Raw genomic sequence first — 27,253 nt, 5'->3', positions numbered from 1 at the left:
CGCGGAAGTGTCTTAAAATTGATGTATCTGAGCCTCCGTAGCCCAAACCTGCTCTTTGGAGATAAATGTACATTAAGTTACTCTTACGCTGTGTCCTGCATACACATCTATTGCAAGGTAAACTGTTTAATATCACCGGAGAATTAACGGAATTGTATAGCTGTCTAGTGTGTCGTCAGCGGGGATCCATCATTTGGGAAAATAGCTCCGGTGGCTAGGTGCTAGCTATGCTAGCTAGGTAAACAGGCAGTGTGCCATATGCCTGTTTTTATCCAGAACAGTTTAGATGGATTTTATTGAGGTTTGGCTACACTTAGCTGCAGTTGCCGAGCATACAGTGGCTCTTTGTGTTTACCAAAAACCTCCGGAGTTTTACCTGACAGCTTTGTCTTGTTGTTGACCGCAGAGCTCGTACCATGGATTTGACTGGAAGATGACCTGCAGCCCGAGCTTATGACTGACAGATTCTGCCGTTCACCAGGTCACATTTGAGGTGTGTATTATTGTCATTGTGCTCGAGCCACTTATACTGACGAGTATTTTCGTTTATTAGCTCAGTGGTGTTATTTCGCCCTGCAGGTTCCACACAGGGTGACCCATGCTTTCTGATGAGCTTGACTCCAAACCAGAGGTAAGCTTGCCATCATTTTCGCCCTCCGAAGGGAGACCACTTTGTGGTGCAGGGATCTGTTAAATAACACACGAGGTTCATCTTTTTTTCCATGCTGTGCCTCTTCTCCTTCCCCATCACTCAGCTGCTGGTGCAGTTTGTGCAGAACGCGTCCATCCCATTGGTGCAGGGTCTGGAGGACTCGGAGTCCAAACACTGCTGCCTGCCTCTGCTGGCCCCTGCTGAGAGCTCCCTGTGCACCCCGCTGGAGCTCACAGGTGAGCACATGCTCACTTCTGTTGTCTTGTCCACTATTGGGCAGAGTAGTGATATTCGTGCCACATCTTTCATTACTACATCCAATCGTTTTGGGTTTTTTTTCATTGTCTAGTAATATTACTACCAGAGCCGTACCTTGTTATGGAGACAGGCGTTTACTCTAGGAAAGCTGGACAGGCGTAGAAGGTCCCTAACCCATCAGCAGGATTGGTATCTGCTCCTTTGTGGAAGGAACAGGATGAGTACTGCCAGAGCTACAAATTGACCTCCAGCAGGCCACTGGTGTGAATGTCTCTGACCAGACAATCAGAAACAGACTTCATGAGGGTGGCCTGAGGGCCTGATGTGCTCTAGTAGGCCCTGTGCTCACTGCCTGGCACCATTGATATATCATTAACATGTCTCTGGAAGGACACACAGACCTCTAGAGCTTAGCCAATGACACCCTGACTGCCATTAGGTATTGGGATGAAATCATTGGATTTTCAGACCCTATGCTAGTGCAGTGGGTCCTGAGATCCTCCTGGTGCACAACAATGCCTGGCTTTATGTGGTGAAGATATGCAGGCAGTCTCATTCCTTTAACTGGACCAAAATCCAATAGAATACCTCTGGTTTCACCTCAGACTGTCCTAAAGCTCAGTGATGCCCTGGTCCTAAACTGGGAGGAGGTCTCCCCCAAGACACATCCTGTCATCTCATTGGGAGCATACCCCAACGTTGTCAGGCATACATACAAGCACATAATAATAACAATAATGATAATGATAATAATAATAATAATGTATACTTTATTGATCCCTGTGGGGAAATTACTCTCTCTGCATTTAACCATTCACTCAGTGAAGCAGTGGTGAGCCACTGATCAGGCGCCCGGGGAGCAGTGTGTGGGGACGGTACCTCAGGGTAGCTGTTCAGTGGATTCAAATTCCCGACCTTCCGATCATGGGGTGACCCTGCTACCTACTGAGCTATCCCTGCACTAAAAAAAAAATAGCTGACCATTGTCGACAGGATTCGAACCTGTGCGGGGAGATCCCAATGGATTTTTAGTCCATCGCCTTGACCGCTTGACACATTACCCAGTCAACACCAGTATAGATATCCAGCATTTTTTTTTCCCTCCACTGATGTGTTTTCCAAGTGTTATTTTGTTTTTATATTATGTTTTTTTAGCAGTGTATATTCACACCAACATTGATACATGTACCTGCACAATTTCTGTTAAACTGATACACCAATCACAGCTTTAATCATAGATTCTTGTTCTTTAATAGAAGATGATGATGATGATAATGATGAAGAAGAATAGAAGACAAAAGATACCTAACCAACAATCTCTGCCATTTCCTGTCTGTGTCATTTAGAAAGAAAATGTAGGTGTAATTATCTGTAGTGAGTGATGGTTGCGGCGCTGAGCACTGACTGAATCATATACGAGTGTATATGAGTGGCACTAGCTACAGCCGGCCTTTGTGTGTGGAATAGTCACATAAATACGTGTGCCACATTGTTAAATTCAAATGCACTAGTTTGTGAGAAAACATGAAATTTGTTGTCTGTGAAGGTTCTCAGTCATCCAGGTCATCGTAGTCAAAGGAGCTTGCAAAGAAAAGCGTCTGGACTTCTTTAAGTTGCTTGAAGACGTTTCACCTCTCATCCGAGAAGCTTCTTCAGTTCTAAGGTCAAATGGTGGAGAGTCCCAGATATAAACCTAGTGGGAGTGACCCCCCACAGAGGGACAAAAGGACCCCCTGATGATCCTCTAATTGCCTGAGCCAAGGTGTGAAACTGGGCGTGGGTCCCAATCAGCCAGAGTTTCGGGTGTGTTCATTGTGAAACCTGGCCCCACCTTATCATGCGAATTCCTGAGGTCAGATGGCCCAGGATGTGAGTGGGCGTTAAGGCGTCTGGGAAGGATCTCAAAACTGGATTATAGATGGCAGAGAGTTGGTGTCGTAAACCCCCGCCTCTGTTCAAAGATGGTCGCTCACAGTGGACATAGATGGCTTCTTTCACTCCTCTTTCAAACCATCTGCCCTCTCTGTCCAAAATGTGAACATTGGCATCCTCGAAAGAGTGTCCTTTATCCTTAAGATGCAGATGGACTGCTGAGTCTTGTCCTGTGGAGGTGGCTCTTCTGTGTTGTGCCATGCGCTTGTGAAGTGGCTGTTTGTGTCTCTCCAATGTAGAGGTCTGAGCATTCCTCGCTGCACTGTACAGCATACACCACATTGTTAAGTTTGTGTTTTGGCGTTTTGTCTTTCGGGTGAACCAGTTTCTGTCTGAGCGTGTTGCTGGGTCTGAAATACATGAAATTTGTTGCTAATTAAAATTTTTGTCACATGAAAATAAGCATTTAGAAGACCCTTGGCAATAAGAACAGTTCTTCACAGCATTCTGATTGTTTTCATAATATCTCTATCCCTTCAGATTTGCACTGGTGCATTTAACCGTCTATATTTGAAACCTGGAAAGCCTTCCACGGCTGTTGAAAAAGACGGTAAATCATCTCTACGAAAAGAAAGAAAAGCGCTTGCTAGAGATGCTTCAATTTGGAAGGACAGATATTCTTTGTGACACAATGTGTCTACGATTTATTTCTATTTTTTATTAATCTACTTTGAATAAGAGGGGCAGATCTAAAAGAGCAGACAGCACTGATTGTAAATGAAGGCTATATTTGCATTCAGTGTTGCTTATCAAGTTCTATTTTGTGCCTTCTTGAAGTCTCATACACACACTGAATACATTTAGTTATTTTAAATCAGTATTTGAGATGTGCCTTTTTTATAGTATGTTCATGTCTGCTAGTTTATATTCGTGCTATTAAATCAGTACAGTGCACTTGTCATATCTGCGTAAACAGCTCACTGATTATTTACTGTTTGATATTACTTTACAGTAAATGTGTTTTCAATTTGACACAATAACTGATTTCCTCCCCCAGATGGAGGCCTAAGCCACGAGCCTGAGAGTTCCCCCTCCCTGACAGAGTTTGGAGGCGTGTCAGAGCAAAGCTCATTAGTAGTCCAGACGCACTCTCACCCACGGGCTTCAAGCCCCCCGCCCATCCTCCATGACTTACAGCAGTCAGACAACACTTCCTATGTCCTGCTGAACCTTGCAAAAGGTAAACGAACATTAAAGGGACGTCGTTTGTCTCTGCCAAAGTCTGAATTATGTTTTTGCCACACTTGGCATCCATGTTCTTTAGTTCAAATGCTTGAATTTATTTTTGTGACTCACGATTTCTTCCTTTGCAGGCCAGCAAAGTAACGTTAATCCTTTGGTTCTACACTCACTGGCCACTTTGTTAGGAACACCTGTTCTACTGCTTGTTAACACAAATATTTAATCATCCAATCACATGGCAGTACCTCAGTGCATTTGGGCATGTGGACATGATCAAGACGACCTGCTGGTGTTCAAACAGAGCAACAGAATGGAGAAGAAAGGATAAGCGACTTTGAATGTGGCATGGTTGTTAGTGCCAGCCAGGCTGATCTCAGTATTTCAGAACCTGCTGATTTGCTGGGATTTTTCCCACAAAACCTTCTCTAGTGTGTATTGAGATCGACAGACTACGTGACTTTCGCGCGTTGCATTGTAGGTACGAGTGGCAGCAAAATCAAAACACTGCATCAAACACTAGCATTTCCAGCACCGGTAACCATTAATTCTGCATTAATCCATACTTGCATTTTATTTGCCCCAAAAACAGTTATGTACAAAACGAGAACACGGCAGGTCCGTACAAAGACAGACTTGACGAAAAGGCAAAAAAAAAAGCACAAGCAAAAAATCAAAGGAGTGAAAGCGTCAGACCCATACGAGCATACAGAGTAGAGATGGCACGATACCACTTTTTTATGTCCGATACCGATACCGATATCATAAATTTGGATATCTGCCGATACCGATATGAATCCGATATAGTGTTTTTTAATCAACAAAACTGTTTTTTAAATATCTTGCTGCATTTTGTATAAGTTCATACTCAAGTTTAAAACAACAACTACACTAAAGCTATTCTGTTATACCTGTATGCAAAAAAAAATATTTCATAGTTCAGCAATACTGATCAATCTAATAAACTTAAACCTACACCATCCTCCCTATTGTGGTATTTTAAAGAGTACTTAGCATAAATATTAAGCAACCTAACTAATAGGGTTCAAACTCCCAGCAACAACAAAAATAAATAAATAAAAAATAGGGAACCACCCCTCACGCTCCACCTCATGATGCTTAATCGACGTAATCAACCTTAATTTGATGCAGTGTGAAAAAAAATGCACAGAAATCAATTATTTTTCAAGAAATATTAAATAGATTCAACATCTTTCTTCAACAAAATTGCAGACTGCACAGATGGTACCTTCCCAAAGGAAAAAGTACTATAGCTTACTAGGGTATATATATTAGACTTAATAGTTACTATATACAGTAATTGACTTCTATTCATTTTACATCAAATTAAAACTTTGGGTGTCAGATAATTATTTATTAAAAGCTAGACATTTTAAATGAGAATAAGAAAGAAAAGTATGTCTTTGTGCCCCCTTTTCCCTGTTAATGCCCTATCGGCCCCCCTGGCTAAACTTTGCTAGATCCGCCCCTGCACAGTTACCAGCGTCAGCTACGTAGAAAAAGATCCTTGAGTAGAAAGTAATATTAAATAAATTCTAACAACAGCTTATCAAGCTTAAACGTGCTGCTGTTGTTCAGCCGCTGGTTTCCTCTTTCTGGTGCAAAGTGGGCCAAAAGCAAACTAGAGACACGGACTCGCGACAGAAAAGCCGATCAGCTGATCGTTAAGCAGTTTCATGATTGAAGTAGCAGCAAGAAGAGGCAGTCGCTCCATATATCGTTTGTTAAGCTTAACGCAGGAATGCTTTACAAACATTCAGAGATGGACTTACACACTTGCTTTACTTCTCTCGGGATAACTTTGTCGGAGATGAAATGCCGGGTTGCTAGCGAAGCTCCAAATGCTATCCAGACCACGACAGGTCCCGCATGCCACAGCCGCTCTATCACGTGATGCATACTGCTCCGACGTGCTAACGTTCTGAGGCGAGTTACGGCGTGTTGCAAGTTTTGTGAGGTGCTTTCGTGATATTTAATGGATCGGATTACATTTTTTATTTTTCTCCGATATCCGATCCAGTAATTTAGGTCAGTATCGGACCGATACCGATACGTAATATCGGATCGGTCCATCTCTAATACAGAGTGGACTAAAGACGTTAGCGTGCTGCCCAACTTTCATCATGCACATATTTATAATTATATGGTCCTAAGTGTGAGTGCAACACTCACAAAATGTTTAGTAACTTCAGATCCCTGCAACAAGCCCAGGTCCAGTTTACTTTTACTGTTGTAATTTTGTTTTTTCTTTATCTCCTGTACAGGCCAATGCAATCTATTTGTCATTTCACAACATTTTCAGATCCAATAGATACAAAACAAGTGTTTCTTAATTCATTCAATTGATTGTCTTTATTTATAACTGGCATTATTGTTTCATTCTATTATAGAGTCTTATAAGAAAGAGGCAAAATTGTATTCCATCACGCTTTATTAGCTGCTTCAGTGAAAAACAAATCAACAATGCAAAAAAAATAATAAAAAATAACCAGATCAAAACAACATACTGGAAAACAGTTATTCATCACTTGATTCCTTCAATACAACACTTGGACACATATATGCAGACTTTTCGTGGCTGTTTTGATCTCGCTCTCTCTCTCTTAACCGATCAAATCTCGCTGTGGTAGCAGCTTTACACTCGGTCTGACCCAGGTTGATAGAGGGGGCCCAGTCTGGATCACATTCCAGCATTTTGTAGGCTGGTTTTCCTACAAAGCACAACAAACATTAGCCCGCAAAGCCACAGTGAACAAAACAGCATAGCACAACAAATTAAATTCAAATCAATATAGACTTATTTGTAACCTACATCAACAATTATGTTACGATAAATTACGTAATAACTGCAACAGAAGACTTGCCTTTGTGGAAATGCTTGGAGCAGACTAACATGTGAGCTGCAGTGTTCTGAAACGTCATATTTGGTCTTCGAATGGCTGCAATCCAGGCCATCCGTTGGCTCTTTGTTACTTCGGAAACATGGCTTGAACAATTTTTCTTCCACTACAGAATCCGATAAAAAACGATCTCTTTACCCGTCGGCTTCCCGTGGCTGTCATGTGACCGGCTATTGCAGTTAATAATACAACAGCTTCTTGCCATTCTTTGTTTCTTTTTATTGCTGTGTGACTGTTTTCTTGTGAAAGCCTGCGTGCGCTAGTACCGCTTGCCACTCGTACCTACAATCCTTTGCGGTTTTGACGTAACATTTTCGATCTCTATAGAGAATGGTCTGAAAATATCCAGCAAGCAGGAATTCTCTGGGTGAAAATGCCTTGTTGATGTCAAAGGTCAGAGAAGAATGTCCAGACTGCTTCAAGCAGATAGGAAGGTATCAATAGCTTAAATAACCACTCGCTGCAGCCAAGAGCAGAAGAGCATCTCTGAAAGCAAAACCTGTTGAACCTTGAATCAGATGGGCTACAGCAGCAGAAGACCGCACTAGGTATCACGCTTGTCAGCTAAGAACAGGAAAACAAGTTTGCAGTTCACACAGCCTTACCAAAATTAGACAATAGAAGATTAGAAAAGTGTTGCTTGGTCATATGAGTCTTGATTTCTGCAGCGACATTCAAATGGTAGGGTGAGAATTTGGAGAAAATAACATGAAAGCATGTGTCCATCCTGCCTTGTAACAGTGGTTCAGGCTAGTAGTGCTGGTGTAATGGAGTGGGGGATATTTTCTTGGCGCACTTTTAGCCCCTTAGTACTATTTAAGTATCATTTAAGCTCCACAGCCCGCCTGAGTATTGTTGCTAATCATGTCCATCCCTTTATGACCACAGTGTAGCCATCATCTGATTCCAGGAGGATAACGCACCGTGTCACAAAGCTCAGATCATCTCAAACAGCTTTCTTGAACCTGACGATGAGTTCACTGTACTCGAATGACCTCCACAGTCACCATCTCTCAAACCAGCAGAGCATCGCTGGGATGTGGTCGAACAGGAGAATTGTAATCTGCAGAAGCTGTGCGATGCTGTCATGTCAATATGGACCAAAATCTCTGAGGAACGTTTCCAACGATTTAATGAATCTGTGCCATGAAGAATTAAGACAGATCTGAATCAAAAAGTTGGTCCAACAAGGTGTACCTAATAAAGTGTCCAATCAGTGTGTATCTTCTAACATTTGCTTTCTATATAAAAAAAAAAAAGTAATATTACTGTTAACTGACAAGCAAAGTTTCATATAAAAAGTCTAAATCCCGTCTTGTGTCTGCACTTTCTGTCTTCCAAATTCCACACACAGCGCCAAAAAGAAATGGGGTGACACATTTCCATTCAAAAAAGAAAAAATATTTTGGCTTGAAGAAATGAGCCTTGGCAAGCACATTCTCTTGGTTCATCAGGCCTTGGCAAGAGAGTCAAAAAATTAATTTTGGTCTCCTCACATACACCTTTTGTGCAGCGCGCTGTGTTCTGTCTGTGATTCAGTGAGACGTGATGGAGAGACATTTCACTGGACAGAATTACTTGTTTATTAAATGTACTCAGTCCCTGAAGAAAGGATTGTCATGTTTTCTTATATTTCTATTTGGGTGTCTGTTGAAAACTTCCTCCCGCTTGCTTAGAATAGAGCAGCATTGGAAGAACAATAATAAATAAATAGAAGTGACCTAGAGCGCCTCAGAGATATACTGCAGCTGTCTTCTATTTCAGTTACTCTCATCCTGACCTTTTTCTTTTTTCCCCCCCCGTCAGGCATTACAGCCTCCTCAGAGTCCCTGATCTTCGCCGCAGATGGCGCCGGGGATGATGAAGATGAGGGGGTCCCATCGGGGGACTACGGAATAGATGGCAGCGCTCCCTGGTATCTGCGGGTACAAGAGCTGGCACATGACAGCTTGATCGCCGCCACACGGGCTCAGCTAGCGAAGGATGCCAAGGCCAGCCAGGACGCCAGAGCTGCAAGTGTCACGAACGGTAAAGAATTCTTCCAGGGATCTTATACACCTTAAAGTTATGTCAAATATGCTCTTTTTGAAACAATATTAAAACAACACTCATTGGATGTGAGCGCTGCTAGTGGTGTGTGCTCTGTAGGCAGCTATTTGGGATTTAATATCAAGTTTGAGAATAAAACTGGGGGGAAAAAACCAAGAAGTAACGGCTGTGTAGAGGAAGCGGCGTATATTTTGGTAGCAGGCATCAAAGACAGAAGAGAAATGAGGTCAGTGAAGAGATGAAAACGTGGTGTAATCAGCTCTGACTAAAACTGGGTCCCAAAATTCTCGTCTCGAGTCTCCCAATCAAAAGGAATTTGTAGCTTTGTCTTTGACTGATGTACAAGTGCGACGGCAGATATTTAGTAGAGCTGTAAATGTCACAATATAACGAAGCAGTGATCAGAATCCAGCTCCCGTGGTTATTTTATGTCGCTAATGATTTAGTAAAAATGTGGGGTGGCAGGAGGTCAGGCCTGGGGACACACATGCGATCAAGCCATTAGGAAGATGTTATATTGCAGAAAATAAAATTAGCTGATGGTTCTGAAATATTGTGTTTGCTTTATTGCCAAGAGTTATATAAGTAAATCAATATCACTCATGTCTGCACAGTAAATATAAGCGACGAACAGGAGCCACTTAGATGTGCACAAAGAGAAGAAGTGGGAGGGACAGAGGCTCGATGCTTCACAGATTATATCTTATTTGTTGAACCTTGTTCAGAAACCAAAGTGTAAATCTGCCAGCAAGTGCGGTTATAGCCAGGAAATTGTTTAATAGCTGTTAACCAAAACCTGTTACTGTATATTCATCAACTCCTTTTCAATACAGCATTCATTAAGCTGTAATAAAAAAAGGCTGTGGTGGCCTTTGAGTCTCAGCGGTCACAGAATCCAGTGTGACAACAGCTGCTGGCTGTAGCCTCATGTTTCCCCTCTTCTTTTCAACTTTCTACCATCTATTTGAAAGTAATGCCGACGCTACACTTAGAAAAATCTCTAAATGGCTATTAAACGCTCGCCCGGGTCTCGCAAACTCAAACTCCTTTGATCGTCGACTTGTTTACCGTCCTCTCCCGCATTGCGTCTCGACCTGTTGCTTATTTAGCGGCGTCTGTCCACACGTTTATCTTATCTTACTGTAAAGCCTCTGCTCTGATCTGAAACAGACGCTCCACAGTGCTGCTGACCCGCACCAGGAGTCAGGACTACATCGCAAACCATTTTAAGTTGCCTCCACTGGCTGCCTGTTAGATAAAGCATTTACCCATGACATTTAAGGCTCCATGACTCCTAGCTACATCTCTGATCTTTGAACCCCCCACTTCTGAGTCGAATTGCAGCTGGAGGTCCATGTTGAAAAGTGATATGGGAGTGTAAGAAGTTTACTTCATATCTCTGCCCAGCCCCGGGTTTGTTTCCTCCCATCTTGACCTGACTGGGATTTATTTGACATGTTTGTGATGATGTGCACAAACAAATCAAGTGGTAACTAGAAGGCATTATTGTTTGTGCTGTTTTTTTTGTGTGTGTTGAAAATAGATTTTCAGGTAAAATGGAAAAGCTGTCAAGTGTCTTAAAATCTGCAATTTGTCTCTTAAAAGTGGTTATGTTACTCTGTGCATTCTTCTTTACTTACAGGTTTTCACATAGTCCAGTTTAGGTTCAGATACACTCTTTTAATACAGCTGATATTTTTCAGCACAGTTTTCTTTGACTTTGTTGTATTTGTATCAAGAGCAGCTAGAGCAGCTAGTAATTCAGCCGTGTGAAACAAGCCCTTCAAGGCCACCCTCCCCTTCTTTGGATTGACAGATCCTCAGCAAGATTAATTGCTTTGGCACCTTCATCACCTAATGCCAGGGTCTTTAAGCTGCTAATTGATCAGTACAGGAAGCAGGCAGCGTGTTGCACAGCACTGGTTTCTTCTTCTGCTTCAGATTCTGGCTGTAAATGTGACTCAGGATCAGGGACAGCTGGCTAGCGCATGTCCTCGGATCTTTGAGGCTGATAGCAACAGGAGTTTCTCCAGCTGTCTCCTGGGCAGAAGTCAAAGTCAAGCGGGGGGTTTATCAGACATATGGGGGTAGTTTGATCCACAGTACTCACTTGGGAGGGGAGAAGTGCAAAATCACTGAGTGTAGTGGAGGTTTGTGATGCAGGAAGGCAGCACAGGGGCTCTGAACCTACTGCATCTAAATCTAACTTCCATCAGATTAGATTAGTTTCTTTCAGCAGCAGGATATCAGTTACAGGTGCTTTACAGCAGACACCAGCACAAACTAAACTGTAGCAGATAAGCGTGGAGTGTGGTCGGGTTAAATGGGACTGATTTCATTCATCTCTGAGTTTTGTTTTGGTTGCAAGTCTCAGTCAGTAACCAGTGATTAGCTTTTATAGAGGTATGCTCCAGAGGCCGGGGACACTCTCGCTGCTGGATTGTTTACTGCATCACCTCGCTCACTTTCCTCTTCCGGTTGCCTAGGTGACCACACACACAGTCTGATAGCAGACGGAGACAAACGAGACCTTTCTGCCAGAACGAGCCGCCCCCTCTCCAAGCAGATGCGCTGCTCGTTTGAGGGCTGCTGCAAGACGTTCACCTGGCCCGCTCATTTCAAATATCACCTCAAAACACACAGGTAACGCATTGCACAGACAGCACGGGGGGATTGTGCCTTGTCCAGCAGTGGTTCAAGCATAGGGGATGTTGCTCAAGTGTGCAAATTCTGATCATGTGGACGCATTTTTCAAATTAGAAAATAATACAGCGTTGTTGATGTACACATTTCATTACACACAGGAACGCGTGCACCAACTGTGAAATGTGTTAATAGAAAATTACATGCCTGTAATGTCTGTAAAGTATAGATACAAGTCAGACAAAAAGATTCAAGCAGCTAATGTAGACACCACAAAGTCATACTCTGTAAGCTAGAGCCCAATATGCAACAAAAGTGCAGAAAAGAACAAATTTGTGTGTATCATGGTATCTTGGTTATTTGTTGAGCTGTGTAATGCCAGAAATTAGTGTCATTTTTAAGTTGTAATGGTGAGCAATCAAGTCCTCCTGAATGTCTTTGGTTCCTGCAACTTTAATCTTCATGTTCTAGTATAAGATTTGGTGTAAGATGTGTAACAGGCTGCTCTCCAGACACGTTCTGCCCTCCTGAAGTACCCTCAAGGGCAGGGTGAGCTCGATCTTCAAGCTATTCTGTGTGATGTTTTTCAAGTACAAAAGGCACTAGGTTTGTTCAGCAGTTGTAAAATGTAAGCTGGAGGTGTTGGCTTTAAACTGCACAGGTGTTTTACAGCCACAATGAAAGGAGTAATGGCAGCTCAGGAAAAGGTTCCTGCTTTATTTGTTGGGGAGGCAGAAAGACTGTGCAGGGAGCAGAAAGCACTGCTGTGCAACAGGAGTTTCTCCAGCTGTATGGCAGGAGCTCTGTTAATACCAGCGTAGCAGATCTGTTTGAGGCTACCCCGTCTGACCTCGTGGCGGGCTTTAACCAACGAAGCATGTGCACGAGAGACGTCGAGGTTTGTTTGTCATCTTATCTCGGCTCGCAGGAATGACCGGATGTTCAGGTGCAGCGCAGAAGGCTGCGGGAAGAGTTTCTATGTGCTGCAGAGGCTGCAGGTTCACATGAGGACTCACAACGGCGAGAAGCCCTTCATTTGCAAGGAGACGAACTGTGGCAAGAGGTTCACCACTGCTGGAAACTTGAAGAACCACAGACGCACACACACAGGTGGGGAAAGCAGGACGGACCCCTGCATTTAAAAGCCCAAATGTCCTGGAAGCAATAGCTAACTAAGGCCATTTGACTCTGCTCATTTAATGCTTCCTTGGCAGAGTTAATGCTGGAGATTTGAAGAGTCAGCAGCACTGGCCCCTCCATTTTACTGCTGCAATCAGTAACACTACTCTGTCATATTTTATTTAGGGTGGCATTAAGGTTTCTGATGGCGTGCTCCACAGTCAGTTAGGTGACCTGTGCTTAGTTTCCGCCTGTATATCTGGAAGAATGAGCCGTAGCTGACTTATCTGGGTTATTTTGGTCATCGCGGCTTTCAGAAACGACAACAACAAAGCTGCAGTTTATTGTAATTTCCAGTGCGTCGGGGCCATTCAACGCATCCCTTTGAACGCATCCGCATCTGATACTTTCTGCAAAAATAAGAGTTTAATTGGGGCTTTGTAATGCGGAGGTAAACAATATGTATATTTGTGGTGGGTGGCTGCTTTCAGGAGAGAAGCCTTTTCTGTGTGAAGCAGATGGCTGTGGGCGATCCTTTGCAGAGTATTCCAGTCTACGAAAACACATGCTCGTGCATTCTGGTGAGTGGGACAAGTTCACAGCTGCGCAGCAGTGCGCTCCTTTGTAATTAGTAAGCTACAGATAAAGTGTAAAGTAGTGCGCCTTGTAGACGGCGTCCTGCAGCAGTTCAGAAGAAGAATAAAGTTTTGCTTGGTGTCTGTGTGCGTACTTCCCAGGTGAGAAGCCTCATGTGTGTGGGATCTGTGGGAAGACTTTTTCTCAGTCGGGCAGCAGAAACGTCCACATGAGGAAGAGACACGGAGAGGAAGGACTCAGTAGTGAAAGCAGAGAAACAGGTCTTTCTCCCTTTGTCTGTCTTACTCACTCACACACACACACACACACACCCACCCACCCACCCACCCAGTGTGGTGGGTGGATATGCTAATCCTTGGATTATGTAGCTTCAAGCTGCCCATACATTTTAAAGTCTGCATAGAGATGGTGTTGCTTTAATTTACATTTAGGAACATTTCTTGAATTGTTAATGACTTCTAGCACTTAAAAATGTATCATTCACATTTTTATTCTTCAGGCCCAGTAGCTGAATTGTTTTAGAATGCACATAGCTTCAAAAAAAGAAAAAGCAGAGACAGCAAAACGCTGCTGCAGGGGGAAAAAAAAACGAAGCCTGTTGGGCTTTTTGTGATGGGGTCAGATCCTCTAAGAAGTCTTTAATCACCAAGTTAAAATAACATCATCTTGCTTTATTGAAATGCATTCACCTGCTGAGATAATTGAGTGAATATATACGGTTAATCTTCCAATACAGCTGAGGCAAATTTACACAGTCACTCCTGTCTCTATTCTCGGTATCATTTTCAGTACCTTTCAGATTAAAAGGATCGTTCATTGAGCTTTTCACATTCCAGCATCTGGAACAATTGAACAAAATAAGCTTAAATTCATTTTTAGCATGAAACAATGACAGCAGACAGCACATTTGCCTCCTTGTCACATCTCTGTAGCAGCAGGGAAGCACAGCAGCTGAATCACCGCAGAGGAAACGCTGCCAAAGCTCTAATTATAAACAGCAGATTTATTCGGGTCAGGCTCCCCAAAGAGGCCAGTCTTTTGTAAAAGCAGTGCAAAGGAAGATGCAGTTGCACAACAGCCTGGTAGTTTCTGTTATTTATACATGACAAGAGGTACTGGATTAATTATTAAATTGATTGTGAATAACTAGAATAAGCAAACAAAAATCAACATTTATACAGAACGCATTCTAGAAATCTAGATTCCAGTTTTTATCAATTATTTTTTAACTTCAGAGCATCATTTTCTAACCAGCACTGGCCTGTGGTGATCACACCGAGGCTGCAGGTTGAGTCCTGGTTTCTATAAAGATGACGGATTACTCTAAATGTGCTCTCTCTTGTGTTGAGGTTTGGGAAAAACAAAAAGTTTGATGTCTGTGTGCAACTGACAGGAGAGGCTCTGACACAAAGCAGCCTGCTGGAGGCAGACGGTGAGAATGGAGACAATATGGTCACCATGACAACAACTGTGGAACCCATGAATCTCCACCATGCCATGCTGAGATCACCAGGTAGGCGTTTGAACAAGTATGACAGGAAAAAAAGGCAGTTCATAAGATTTAAAAAACACCTAACACATCTGACAATGCTGTAGCCCTGCAGTAAACTCTCATTTGGTGAAGCTCATAATGTTCTGTTAATGTCAGGGATGCTGAGTCAACTTGTGGTGTCACTAATGTCCCATTAAGTGTTTTTCAGGGAATGAGTCTTTTGATAACGGCGGCTACACTCAGGCTGTGTAGACTTGTGTTTGCTCGAGTTTTCATGTCTCTGAAATTTCACATTTAGGCTGTTTCCAGCAGTTCAGCTGGCACTCTTTGCATTGTACCTGTTAAATAAATAAGATTAAAAACAAATTTGTAAATAACATTGATAACCTCATGCTGGTAATAATAAATTCACTAGTGTAGCACTGCTGCTTGCATATTATTTTTGTTTTGAGTGTTCGCCCACCTCTCAAGGTTTTGTTTTTTTAACCAATCAGCCATAAAATGCTGATGCGGTATTGTCATCACCCCGCAGCACAGGTGGGCGATGTGGACACGATTACTCAAGAACAAGGCGACATGGGATTCTAAAATTCATACCATGGGTGCATCTACCACAACTCTTGGACGAGTATGAAGTTTAATGACCTTGACCTCAAGATCAAGGTCAGAGGTTAAGCTTTCAGAAAATCATCTGAGCGCGATAACTCAAGCAGTTATTGCACTGGTGGCTGCCAGTATTTTTTTTTTACTTGGTAAACAAGAAAAGACTGCGATTCAAGCGCCTGTGTAAATGGTTATGGGACTGTGTTGATGACATAGTTCACATAAGCAATGACCAAAGTGTCAGTGCCAACCATAACTTTCAACTGTTTATCCAAAATATAAGAGCTTGTTCCATCCTTCTGTGGAAGGAGCTTGAATTTATGAGACAGACAGACTCTCTGCTTTAAAGATCAAACTTAACACTATTTTTGATAAACCTTATAGTTACGTCTGGATCAGGTGACCTTTGCAATAGGTCGAGGCTCCTGGGGGCTTCACATAATGCACGGTTTCTTTTTCACTCTATGTTTATACACATCCTACATTTAATCATTAGTTCTTATTCATCTCTGGATCTCTTTATTTGTCCGGTCTCTCTCCCCTGATCCCCAGCCAGTCACAACAGATGACTCCCCCCTCCCTGAGTCTGGTTCTACTTGTGGGGTTGTTTGTTTGTTTTTTACTCTCTTTACTAAAAGGGAGTTTTCCATTCTCACGGTCTGATTTTTGGGTTTTTCTATTACTGAAGGCTCTTTATCTTACTATATAACGTGCCTTGAGGTGACTGTTGTTGTGATTTGGTGCGATATAAATAAAATTAAAATTATTTGAACACTGAAGAGCCAGGTGATGTAGTTCAGACGTGTGGCTGGGAAGCCTGGAAACATCCCAGCTGCATACAACTTGTATGTATTGCAGAAATTCAAGAACGGCTTCATCAGCACAAAGGCTGAAAGTGCTTGGTTTGATTTTACAATGTCTGCACCTTCATGTTATTTTAAATACATACAGGGTGAATAACATCCTCTTTGAACTTTCCTTTGTGTTTGTGTAGGCTCTGCAGACTCTGTGGTAGTTCTCTCTCAACCGCATGAACTGGTGACCATGACAACGGAGGGCCATGCATATGGAGAAGATGTAGTTGCTCTGCTGTAGTCCACCTTCACAACAAACATCGCACACTGCGTGTTGCAGCAGCACTGGGCTGACTGCCACAGTGGACTACATATAGATATGTATCTGTAAAAAGATGACTTTCAGACCTGTAGACCCTTGTAGATATTTGTAATTAGCAACCAGTGATGATTTTATTTTAATAAGCGTGAAATGGCAAAGTTTGTACAAACATTTTTTTTTTCCTCGTGTTTTTGAGAACAAAGACTCCCAAAGAAATACTGAGACGGGTTTTGCTAGTTTATGAAACTATAATGACCAGGAATGCTTATGTGCTTCATCATTGTAGACACTGAAATGCAGTGATGGTTGTTAATGAAAAACAAGTACCCCAAAACCTCAACGGCTGATAAGTTAAATTTAAATGTACCAGACACCCATTATAGCCATTATTCTTTTGACTAATAACGAAACACTTAACATTAAAAACCACTCAAGCACAGTTAATCAAATGCTGCATGTAAATGCTGGTATTACATGACTTAACAAGCCAGGCCTCTCTGTTTATCAGACTTAGTAAAATAGAAAACATCTATCTCGAATAAATTCTATATCCACTAATCCCCAGAGGTGCATTAACAGAGTGTGTTATTGGTAAAATGTTTCATTCAGCCTCTTGTGCTTCACTTGTTCTCCGAGTGGGGCAATGCATTGCTCATATATAGCTCAATATATTAACACTTGAGAATAATTGCTTTTTAAAAGAAATTAAGAATTACTCATGAGGTTAGTTCTGCCCTTATAAAACCAACACCAGCTGTCTGCTGCTCTTAGATAAGGTAGTGCACATTACTTGAGTGTGGTTAGTGAGCGCCACCTAAAATCAGCTTCTCGTTGTCAGTGTACGCTCCTCACTTCTCAGTGAATCTTCAGGTAGTGGAAGTGATCCAATGTAGCACCCAGTGCCCAGCTAGCCTCCACGTTATTCACTTTCTTGGTTAGCTAAGGATGGAAAAAAAAAAAAAAAAAACCACCAAATCACTCAAAGGATTTTTGTATTTACTGAAATAAAAAAGGTAATGGAATTTTTTGTGTAAAAGTGCCTCTTTTCCTTTGTTTTATTAAAAGAGAATTGACACAGACAAGTTTCTACTCAAAGTACTCCCAACTTTTTACAATTTTTTTTTTCCAAGGAGTCCACAGATCCCTTCAAATCATCGGTTGCTTGTGTTTCCTCTGCAGTCTAAAGGCCCTCAGAGACTGGGAAGGTTATCCCGCTGACAGATATAAAAGCAACCACTGTTTTTACAACCTGCAGGTTACACTGGCTTCCTCTGTGCGTCAGAGCTGAAGGTCTTTTATCTCATTTCCACTGATGCAATACTAGTGCAGAGACACTTTTCTTTTGGTGTTACATCTGATAGCATTATATAGTGAAAGTTGGGTAAATAAGAAAATGATCAAAGCAGACAGAATCTCATTGGTCAGTTTCTTACAGCAGCCCAATCATTTTTGATGCCATTTCTGGACCCAGTAGTTTTCTTGAAAAGGTCTGGCCTATAGCTGGTGCCCCAAGCAAGATTAAGCCTGCAGTTTTTACCTCTCAGCCGAAAAAGGCAGATTGAATATTGTTATCACTCTGCTGACGGGTACCACTGGCTGCAACCAGTGTTTCTTATATCTGCACTAAATCTGTCTGTGCTTCATTTTTCCTGCATGGCTGTGTGGAGGTGTTGGGTGTTAATATATGCTTTAGAATGTAAGTGCCATGAAACTATCAGAAAATAACATTTTTGGCCCAGTTCCCTACTGTGGAAATGCACAGAGCCCCTCCAAAGGTTCCCAGTCCCTGGGGAGGGTTTCTGAAATGCAACTCACCCTGCAATTTCTGGTAGCACACTTATCTGCTGTTTTCAGTGTACATAGTGAATTTTCAAACATAAAAAGGTAGGATGAGATATTACCATCTCTTCTTTGACTAATGTGTCAGGGCCTCTTTGAAGAAGGCCTGTGAAAATGCTATGAAGTGTGAGGAGCTATTTTAAACCTTTTCATTTGAAACATTGCTTGTGTCTTTTGATAGGTTTCCATCTTATGATTCATCTGCAAGTTTGAACTAAACAGCTCGAAACATAAATAGCTGAATTCATAAAGCCGCGCAGCCTTGTGAAAAATTGTTGCGTTGGGTGTACTGCTTCGTTTGCATTCTTATAACCAAGGCCAGAACCCTGTTAATTTTATTACACAATGCTGCCTCACCTGCAAAACTGTGTTCTCTTTAAAGCCAAACCCATCCTTCAGTAGACAAGTGATGTAAGTCATGTCCATACACAGGAAAGGGTGGATGGGAGGGTACTTGGTCATCTTATTGCACACTAAGCAGAGAAAAGGATAAATAAGGGCTGTTAGGTGTTAGGAATAATCAGTCATCTGTATTCTGCTGTGGATGAGGGCAAGATTTCAGATAGAAATGAGCTCCATTGAGATGCACACTGTGTCTCAAGTACAGGGAGCTGCAGATCTGTCATAGTAATGATGCATTCCTTCGCCCATCTCACCCTCCTTGGCTCTCTTCTTGAAGTCTCTGACCTCCAGCATCCCTCCGTGGACCTCATCTGCAACGGAGGTGACTGAGGTCATCTTACTCACATTTAAAAATGCTACACCATTCATTACAAGAACAGGTCTACATGTACATTTCCATAATACTAGTAATAGAGCTTGTGGCCTTTCAGCTTGGACTGGCAAAGAATAGCAATTTCTTTAATACCTACACACCTATAGCTCATCAAATCCCCTGAGACAGGTGCAAGTGACTCACATTTCCCTGCCTATGTCTAGTGCTGGAATGGGCAATGACACCCTACTGGGTCTGTATAATTATATAAGGTGTGTACAAGGGGGTGTGTGTGTGTGTTCACTAACCGATAAGGCCCGCATCCACAGCTCTGTCAAAGTAATAGGAGAATGCATAAAAAACATTGGAGTCTTCAAGCTCGTACGGCTGATGAATAATCCCCTTCACCACCTTAAGTACTTCCTGATAACAAAGCTTGTATCCTGTGTAACCTGGAGGGGAAAGAAAAACAGAGACGGCAGAATAAAGTCAGCATCTTATGTTCATTCAAGTAATCCAAGTATGCCCTCATATTTTTGCTCATATTGCTGCTAATATTTAAATTTCGTATCATGCATTTTGCTCGCATCTGGTAACAGATAAGATTTTTTGTAAAACCCAAGAAAAAAAAAAAATCAATGGACATTTTTTGAGTTCTTCCTTGCAAACCTTAGCTTTGGGTTTCATCTGCTTACAGCTTGTTATAAGTAAATGGGATCATACCATCTGGGTCCCCGCTCACTTGATAGGTTAGACCTCCAAAGCTCCATTCATCCCTGAACTTCTTTGGCAGACAGGAACTTTTAAAAACCTGCCACTCCAACCCTGTGACAGCGCAGACACCACTTGTTTAAACTCGTGACTGGTTCAACAGCTTCACACAAGGTCATAGAATGACTCAAAAAAAAAAAAAAAAAAACTCAGGCAGTCACTAACACAATTTTCTCTGAAGCACTTCAGTGATTCATCTCAGTGTATCTCAGGGCTAGAATCATTTATAACAGAAAACTACATCTCACAAAAATATCTTTCTTTACTTTTCCTTCTCGAGATTTGGAAAATCTAAAAAAGAAACCATTTGAACTGACCCACCTTCTTCTCAGTATCCATCAGTGACGTGCAATGATGACACTGACATGAATAATGGCAAAGAAACACATTTAGTTCATGTACAGCACAGTACCTTCTGCACCCAGAGCTCCCAGTGTGGCCAACCGTGCCGCCATCAGTCCATTTCCAAGATAGCTGCATGAAGTTGAAGAATTGTTACACACTTAGAAAACCAAGCAGAAACAGACTGTGCATGTGACAAATAAGTCATCCTCAAAAGAAGGCAAACAAGTGGTGTTTGCCTATAATACACATCCTCAGTGCAGCATTTGATACAGTTGACCACAACATATTACTCAAACGACTGGAGAACTGGACAGGTCTTTCAGGAACTGTACTAAACTGGTTCAAAACATACGTAGAAAACAGGAAATACTTTGTATCAATAGGTAACTTCACATCTGAGCAGACAAGTATCACATGTGGAGTTCCCCAAGGTTCCATCTTGGGACCCCTTCTGTTTAACATCTACATGCTCCCACTGGCACAGATTATAAACAACAACAAAATAAACTATCACAGCTATGCAGATGACACACAAATATATATCACAATGTCACCAGGAGACCGAGGCCCTGTACAGGCTCTTGGTAAATGCATTGAGGAAATCAATGACTGGTTGTGCCACAATTTTCTCCAGCTAAACAAAAACAAAACTGAGGTAATAGTCTTTGGCGCCAAAGAAAAACGATTACAGGTCACCAGAGAACTTCAATCTATACATCTAAAAACCACAAACCAGGCGAGAAATTTGGGTGTAGTGATGGATGCAGACCTAAACTTAGAAAAACACATTAAGACAATAACAAAGTCAGCTTACTATCACCTCAAGAATATATCAAGGATAAAAGATCTGATGTCTCAACAGGACCTGGAAAAACTAGTCCATGCATTCATCTTTAGTAGGCTTGATTACTGTAACAGCATCTTTACAGGTCTACCTAAAAAATCAGTCAGACAACTACAGCTCATTCAGAACTCTGTTGCTCGAGTCCTCACTAAGACCAAAAAAGTGGACCACATCAGTCCAGCTCTGAGGTCTTTACACTGGCTGCCTGTCCGTCAGAGGATAGACTTTAAAGTTCTGATGCTGGCCTATAAAGCTCTGAATGGTTTAGGACCAAAATACATCAATGACCTCCTGACCCAGTATGAACCATCCAGATCCCTCAGGTCATCTGGATCCGGTCTTTTATCAGTTCCCAGAGTCAGAACCAGACACGGAGAAGCTGCATTCAGCTTTTATGCTCCTTATATCTGGAACAAACTCCCAGAAAGCCTCAGATCAGCTGAAACACTCAGTTTATTTAAATCCAGGTTGAAGACTCACCTGTTCTCAGCTGCATTTGAATAAAGCACCAAATCCACACTTTAAGCTTAAATTTCAAAACTTACATTTAACTACTGATTTTATCTACTGTTCTGATTTTATCTGTTTTGATTTTATATACTGTTGTTTGTTTGTTTGTTAATTAGTTAGTTAGTTTATTTGCTTGTTTTATTCAATTTTAAATCATGCTTTTTATTTGTTCCTGTTTCTAATGTCTCTGTAAAGCACTTTGAATCACCTTGTTGTTGAATTGTGCTATACAAATAAACTTGCCTTGCCTTGCCTAAACAGATACTAGACGTTTTCCTAATTAAACACAGATCCGAGTGAAGTCACAGAGTCAGTGTCAGAACTTGAGGCTAATTTTAAATGTGAAAAAGGAAAATATGGAAATGATCTTGATGTGAAATCAAGAAGCAATTTCTTATTCATTCACACTGAATTAAAATGGACTGTATTATGTCTCATGAAGCATACAGTCGTTTCTGAAACAGTTACCTATGAGTGTACAATTCAAATGTTGAGTTTAAGACATCAAACTTAGCAGTGTAGTCAGCAGCAGGAGCACTTTCAGTGGTTTTCTACAGTGGAATACAGAGAGCACAGAGGGTTACTATCACCAAAGGTTAGAGATCAGACAGATTTCTCTCAAGTGTTCAAACAACTGACCCTCAGTTTGGGCAGGAAAGTGATTTGCGTTGATCCTCCTCCCAGATCCAATATTCCCACTGTCTTCTTGCTTCGCGCTTTCAGGTGACCTAAAAAAAAAAGTCACACTTTAATCCAGAAACCACAACACAAAGGACCGAATCAGTTACACCTGCGATGTTATCTTCAAAAGGCCTATTTGGCAAACATGTACAAGCCAAAGTATAAAATCGCTGGATCCTATCTGATAAAGATCAGAGCACTCCTGTAGGCAGGAAATTCATAGTCGGACACATTTAGCCTCTATTTGTGAACATGAGGTGTGATAACGCGACGGCACCTTTAGATACAAAGTTAAACCTGGATATAAAGTACGAAAAAGAGGTACAAATATTTTACTGTTTAATGCAGTGTACTTGCCTGTTAGAAAGTTCAGCGATATCCAAGCCAGGAGTCCTACATTTACAAAATTAGCACAAAAGAAAAGTAAGAAAACAGAAACCTGTCATTTCAGGTGAAAACAAAGACCATTTAAGAAACTAATTTTGCATATAAAAGGCATGTAGTCCTATAAACGAGGCTGAAACGCTGACTAATCAATTACACAACGGCACAACAGACAATAGTATTTTTGCACCGCATAATTACTGACTCATCTTTGTGGTAATATGCCATTTCGTTTTCTTAAGTGTCATCACAAAACACTGCTGTAATCTTCAGCAATTTAGGTTCATGCCTGCAGTAAACAACGATTCTTTACAGAAACTGCACAGCACGCTAAAAGCGGGCAGACAGATCACTGATGCCACCTGCAAAACACCTCAGAGAGGACAACAGCTGCCGTGATATCTGACGGATGTGTTGCTTGTCGGGGCAGAGGGTGGGCAGACGTTACCTTCGTTTTTGCCGTTCATTATGCTGACGCCGTCGTCTGACACCAAAAAAGGAGATTCGTCAAACACGTGTTGAACCTGAGGAAAAGAGGGAGAGACGGGCGAGAGAAAGGGAGATTTAAGTGCAACTAGGAGCAAAGGAAAGCAACAGTGAGATGGCCTTAATGTTATCTAGTGTAATGGTAGCTCATCCAGAGGTGCCCTCCGCTTGAAGGGATTAATTATTTCCCTTGGGGGGGATTAATAAAGTATCATTTATCATTCAAGGTGCCCCAGGGCTATCCGTTACTATCTTATCCCCTCCACAAGAGCCTTCCACACTAATCTCCTGCTCTCTGATAACAATACTTCCCCTCCTGTCTCTGTAATACCTGCCACAGCACTTTCCTTTTCTCCCTGCTGCTTTGTTGGATAATAGGTTGTGGGGTTGTTGTTTTTTTCACGATGGTGTCAGACATTGTAGCGCCAAACAACTCCCATATGATAAAGAACTGCACTCTACACAATGCTTGTATTGTGTAATTGCCGTCTCAGGCCTCTCAATAAGGTCTCAGTACGAGACAGTGCACTCTTACCTGGTCCAGAAGAGCCTGAGCTTTCTGTGTGGGCAGCAGCCGAAGTCCAGCCGTGGCTCTGAGGACCAAAGGAGTTCTCTTCCACTCCACACGAGGCACCGTCCTCTTGGCTACCTTTAACAGCATCCTCACTGTTTGTCCAGCCTTTTAAACAGAAACAACAATCACCGCAGAGCAGCCGAAAAGTCTACTGAGTGACTGCTGAGAGCTGAGATGACACTTAGTGTTATGTCAGCTGGGCCTGACTTGTTTGTCATTTTGCATTTCTCACTTTCATTTCTGGCAGCAGGAATGTCTGAATGAGTGCACCCTCCAACTCAATGCAACTGATCAGAGGAAACGCTGAACTCACCGTTTCAGGGACGTCGACATATGCCGACAAGCCAGGCTTTATGGAATGAAACATCTCATTGTCCAACATGGGGAGCTGCTCTGAAAGACACAAGAGCCACCCACGTCACATATAGAACCTCTTAAATTAATTTAGGGAGGTATAAATCTGCTTAGTGTACATATAGCCATGTTTAAGATGAGACACTCCGACTTAAATCTGACCAAAAAGGATTATTAATGGAATTACCTACGCACCTTGAAGTGAGCATTTATGGATTTAAAAGAACTGCAAGTATAGATATTCACTTCAGTTCACCTGAAGCGTGCTACTTAAGCTGCACAGCACTTCAGTTTTTTTTGTACAGCACCAGAGGTCTCCCTGCTACTCTTTACATTGTGAGAAAAACCCTTAGAATATTTATGCTAGGCTTTCTGCAGGCAGCCTGCATTCATTACATGTCACTGTTTCTGTATTGAGCACATAACGCCGCTAACCTAAGGAAATAAGTAAATATAGGGAAGAGAACAGGCTTAAAGAGACACCTCTGGCCTGTATTACCTGAGTCGCTCTGGATGAAGGTGTAGACATGAATGCGTGTCCCCGTGCTCCCTGCATCAAACATCACCGCGTAGAAGATGCGGCTGTGGTTCGCCGGCCGACTGAGACTGGGAAGGATCCAGGAGAAATCCAGGAAAGAGTTCCCGAGTTGGGCTTGGCTCAGCCCTGTGACAGCGAGCAGGGCCAGGAGGAGAAGTGGCACGGCAGGCTTCATCTTCATTCTGGAGGATGAAAAACAAACAGAGCTTAAATTGTTTTGAAGTGCTCCAGAACTGCTCCTGGCTAGTACTGGGAGATGTTAAATTACAGCGTGACAAGCTACAGAGTGGTAGGAAGCAATTAAGTGATTTACACCTACTGTGTTTGACCACACCCCATCATACCTTTCAACCAACCCCAGAGATAATATATCTCAACTTCCTTACCTGCTTAGTCAACTCCAGCAGAACATTTAAGAAACATAAAAATTTCACCCTGTTGAACTTAAATTGGTTGACTTTGATCTTGATGTTCAATCGATACATGCCTGGCAACTGGAGCAAGTCTCAACATCTTTTTACAGAAGTGCACAATTATGAAACCTTAAAAACTCAAGTCAAGTGCTCCTATTAGAAACACTGCTGAGACAATGTCGCAATGATTGCAAAGAAATTTAACAGATATTTAACATCAGAAATGTTCTTCTAAATGCAAATTTCACTTTTTAATTTCAGCGATTGTACATGTGCTATGATTTGGAGCAAGTTACCAAAATGAACACAGTAAAAAGAAATGCTCGTCTGTGAGTCTTTCAAAAAAAACAGGGTGAGGCAATTTTTATTTGTAGTCTCAATATCTGCTCTGAACATGGGAAAAAAAAAATCAGACCAATCTGCATAGATTAAACATCACAACCAGTGTGCTTGCAAATTTGGTGTAATCATTTGCAATCACAACTTGGTTTTTGATGTTACACTTCAATGGGAATAAAGGCTAAAAAATAATCCAAAACTCATTTTTGTTTTAAAGTTGCCCTGAAATTGTGATAAAAAATAAAACAGGAAAGACAAATGTATAGAATGTTATATGCAATTTCAGATTGTAAGAGGAGCATACAAATGAATGTGTGTGTGTCTGTCTGTCTGTCTACTGGTATTTTCCCATATGATCATATTTAAGAGTTACAGAGAATGATCCGAATAAGAGGAAATATCCAATGAATGGCAGTTCTCCGGACAAAAATGTCAGAGAATTGCCAAACTGCTTGGAGCTGATAGGAAGGCAACAGTCAACTCAAATGCCCACTCGTTACAACTCATCAAACCTTCAAGCAGACGGGCAACAGCAGGAGAAGACCACACCAGATGCCACTCCTGTCAGTCAAGAGTGGAAAACTGAAGCAACATCTCACACAGACTCACCAAGAATCAGACATGAAACAACCAAAGAATGGTGTGGGGGCACCTTTGCACCAAACCAGCATCATTTAAACACCACAGCCTACCTTAGTATTGTCACTGACTAAACCCACTCCTTTGTGACCACAGTGTACTCATCTGGTTTCTTGAACATGCCAAGACAGTGAGTTCCCTGTACTCAAACGGCTTTCACACTCACCAGACTTCAATTTAATAAAGCACATTTAGGATGTGGTGGAACAGGAACCGCAACAGTGGGATGATGTCATGTCAATATGGACAAACATCTATTAGGAATGTTTCCAGCACCTTGATGAATCCACGCCATGAAGAATTAAGGCAGATCTAAAGACAAAAGGGAGTCCAATCCGGTACTAGTAAGTGAAGTGGCCGGTAAGTGTATATAGTCCATATTAATATTTACTGGCTTGCTACACACAGCACATCAGTGTTTCAAGAAATCAAATTCAAGTTGGAAGGGTATCAATTAGGCTGGTTAAGCTAGCAAACAAAAGTAATAACGTGCATGTGTGATGGCCGCTAATGTTTTAAATAGCCTGCATTAACATTTACTGTCTTTCGTTTGAACATGTAGCGATAACGTTATCCCAACTTTCCAGTTTTCTTATCTTACTTGTTAACACTACCCTGCGTACGACTGATAACTGAAGTTAGGCTGAAAGTTAACAGCGCTGACTCTTATTTAACATCCCTGTTGTATTAGTTTTCGCCAGCTATCGGATAACTCGCATGACTGAAGTGTTGCAGAAAGCTAGCCAGTGAAGTTTGAGAACAAGCTAATGCCAAGCAGACGGCACTGCGGAATCATAAAATAATATTAAAACTTGAACAGGGAATTCTTAAAAAAAACACATGACAGCTAATTACACCACAGAGAATTAGCAGCTGCCCTAATTATGCCTTACTAAACGCGAAAACACCACAGAGGCTCACCATGATGTCCGGCTAGCAGCACGCTGCTCACAGCTGACTCCCAGTGACGTCAGCGGCAGTGTTTTTGGTCTCGTGCTGAGCTCGCATAACACACTGGTGTCAAGAACAATAAACAGCTTGTTTGCTCAGTCCTGTGAATGGGAGGACGCCCGGTGCTTAATTTTGTGCTTGTGGAAGCATCCTCTCTAATGCTAACCTTTGACAGGGATTCAAAACAACAGGATCGCATTGAGTGGCAAAATTACCGCAAGTTCAAAGTTGCAACCTGCTTTTCATCTTCGGAGCTCATTATTAGTATTATTATTATCATTATATGAATACATGAACAAAAACGGAATT

At 41.9% G+C, this 27,253-nt stretch overlaps 2 protein-coding genes across 4 annotated transcripts; one reads left to right on the top strand and one right to left on the bottom strand.

The window, feature by feature from the left end:
- Positions 1-17,583, top strand: znf410 (zinc finger protein 410). Its single transcript, XM_086263493.1, has 12 exons — positions 1-117; positions 407-493; positions 580-631; positions 756-888; positions 3,840-4,022; positions 8,749-8,970; positions 11,478-11,634; positions 12,563-12,744; positions 13,245-13,334; positions 13,491-13,610; positions 14,744-14,863; positions 16,440-17,583. Exons 3-12 carry the CDS (start codon positions 599-601, stop codon positions 16,538-16,540), a joined length of 1,341 nt encoding a protein of 446 aa, XP_086119619.1. The 5' UTR covers positions 1-117; positions 407-493; positions 580-598; the 3' UTR covers positions 16,541-17,583.
- On the bottom strand, positions 16,790-27,020 carry entpd5b (ectonucleoside triphosphate diphosphohydrolase 5b). 3 transcript variants are annotated; one of them, XM_086263495.1, is made up of 15 exons: positions 26,915-26,990; positions 26,160-26,305; positions 24,564-24,784; positions 24,024-24,103; positions 23,672-23,815; positions 23,099-23,174; positions 22,624-22,659; positions 22,225-22,313; positions 22,054-22,136; positions 20,299-20,360; positions 19,839-19,940; positions 19,424-19,567; positions 19,057-19,113; positions 18,758-18,873; positions 16,790-17,500 (listed from the first exon to the last, which is right to left on the bottom strand). In XM_086263495.1, the coding sequence occupies exons 3-15, from the start codon at positions 24,781-24,783 to the stop codon at positions 17,417-17,419; spliced, it is 1,293 nt and encodes a 430-aa protein (XP_086119621.1). In that variant the 5' UTR covers position 24,784; positions 26,160-26,305; positions 26,915-26,990; the 3' UTR covers positions 16,790-17,416. The 3 variants fall into 3 exon arrangements, with proteins under 3 accessions (XP_086119621.1, XP_086119623.1, XP_086119622.1); XM_086263497.1 differs by lacking the exon at positions 26,160-26,305 and having other exon boundaries at positions 26,915-27,020; XM_086263496.1 differs by lacking the exon at positions 26,915-26,990 and having other exon boundaries at positions 26,160-26,562.
- Positions 27,021-27,253: the final 233 nt, after the last annotated feature.

Source organism: Aulonocara sp. 'chitande type north' Nkhata Bay, linkage group LG15 (genome assembly GCF_057382095.1).
Source record: "Aulonocara sp. 'chitande type north' Nkhata Bay isolate Kocher_YH1m ecotype deep benthic linkage group LG15, A_spYH_male_GT1.1, whole genome shotgun sequence".
NCBI lineage: Eukaryota > Metazoa > Chordata > Actinopteri > Cichliformes > Cichlidae > Aulonocara > Aulonocara sp. 'chitande type north' Nkhata Bay.
Note: the sequence above shows the minus strand (reverse complement) of the source record. Positions and strands in the feature narration are given on the sequence as shown.

What these genes read in the sequence shown, in the direction of transcription:
- entpd5b (XM_086263497.1), bottom strand. Translation starts at nt 24,783, where the DNA reads ATGAAGATGAAGCCTGCCGTGCCACTTCTCCTCCTGGCCCTGCTCGCT. An exon ending in ATGTCGACGTCCCTGAAACG is followed by an intron (nt 23,816 to 24,023) that starts GTGAGTTCAGCG and finishes TCTGTTTAAAAG; the next exon opens with GCTGGACAAACAGTGAGGAT. An exon ending in AAGAGAACACAGTTTTGCAG is followed by an intron (nt 17,501 to 18,757) that starts GTGAGGCAGCAT and finishes TTCCATCCTTAG; the next exon opens with CTAACCAAGAAAGTGAATAA.
- znf410 (XM_086263493.1), top strand. Translation starts at nt 599, where the DNA reads ATGCTTTCTGATGAGCTTGACTCCAAACCAGAG. An exon ending in CCACAGACGCACACACACAG is followed by an intron (nt 12,745 to 13,244) that starts GTGGGGAAAGCA and finishes GGCTGCTTTCAG; the next exon opens with GAGAGAAGCCTTTTCTGTGT. An exon ending in TGCCATGCTGAGATCACCAG is followed by an intron (nt 14,864 to 16,439) that starts GTAGGCGTTTGA and finishes GTGTTTGTGTAG; the next exon opens with GCTCTGCAGACTCTGTGGTA.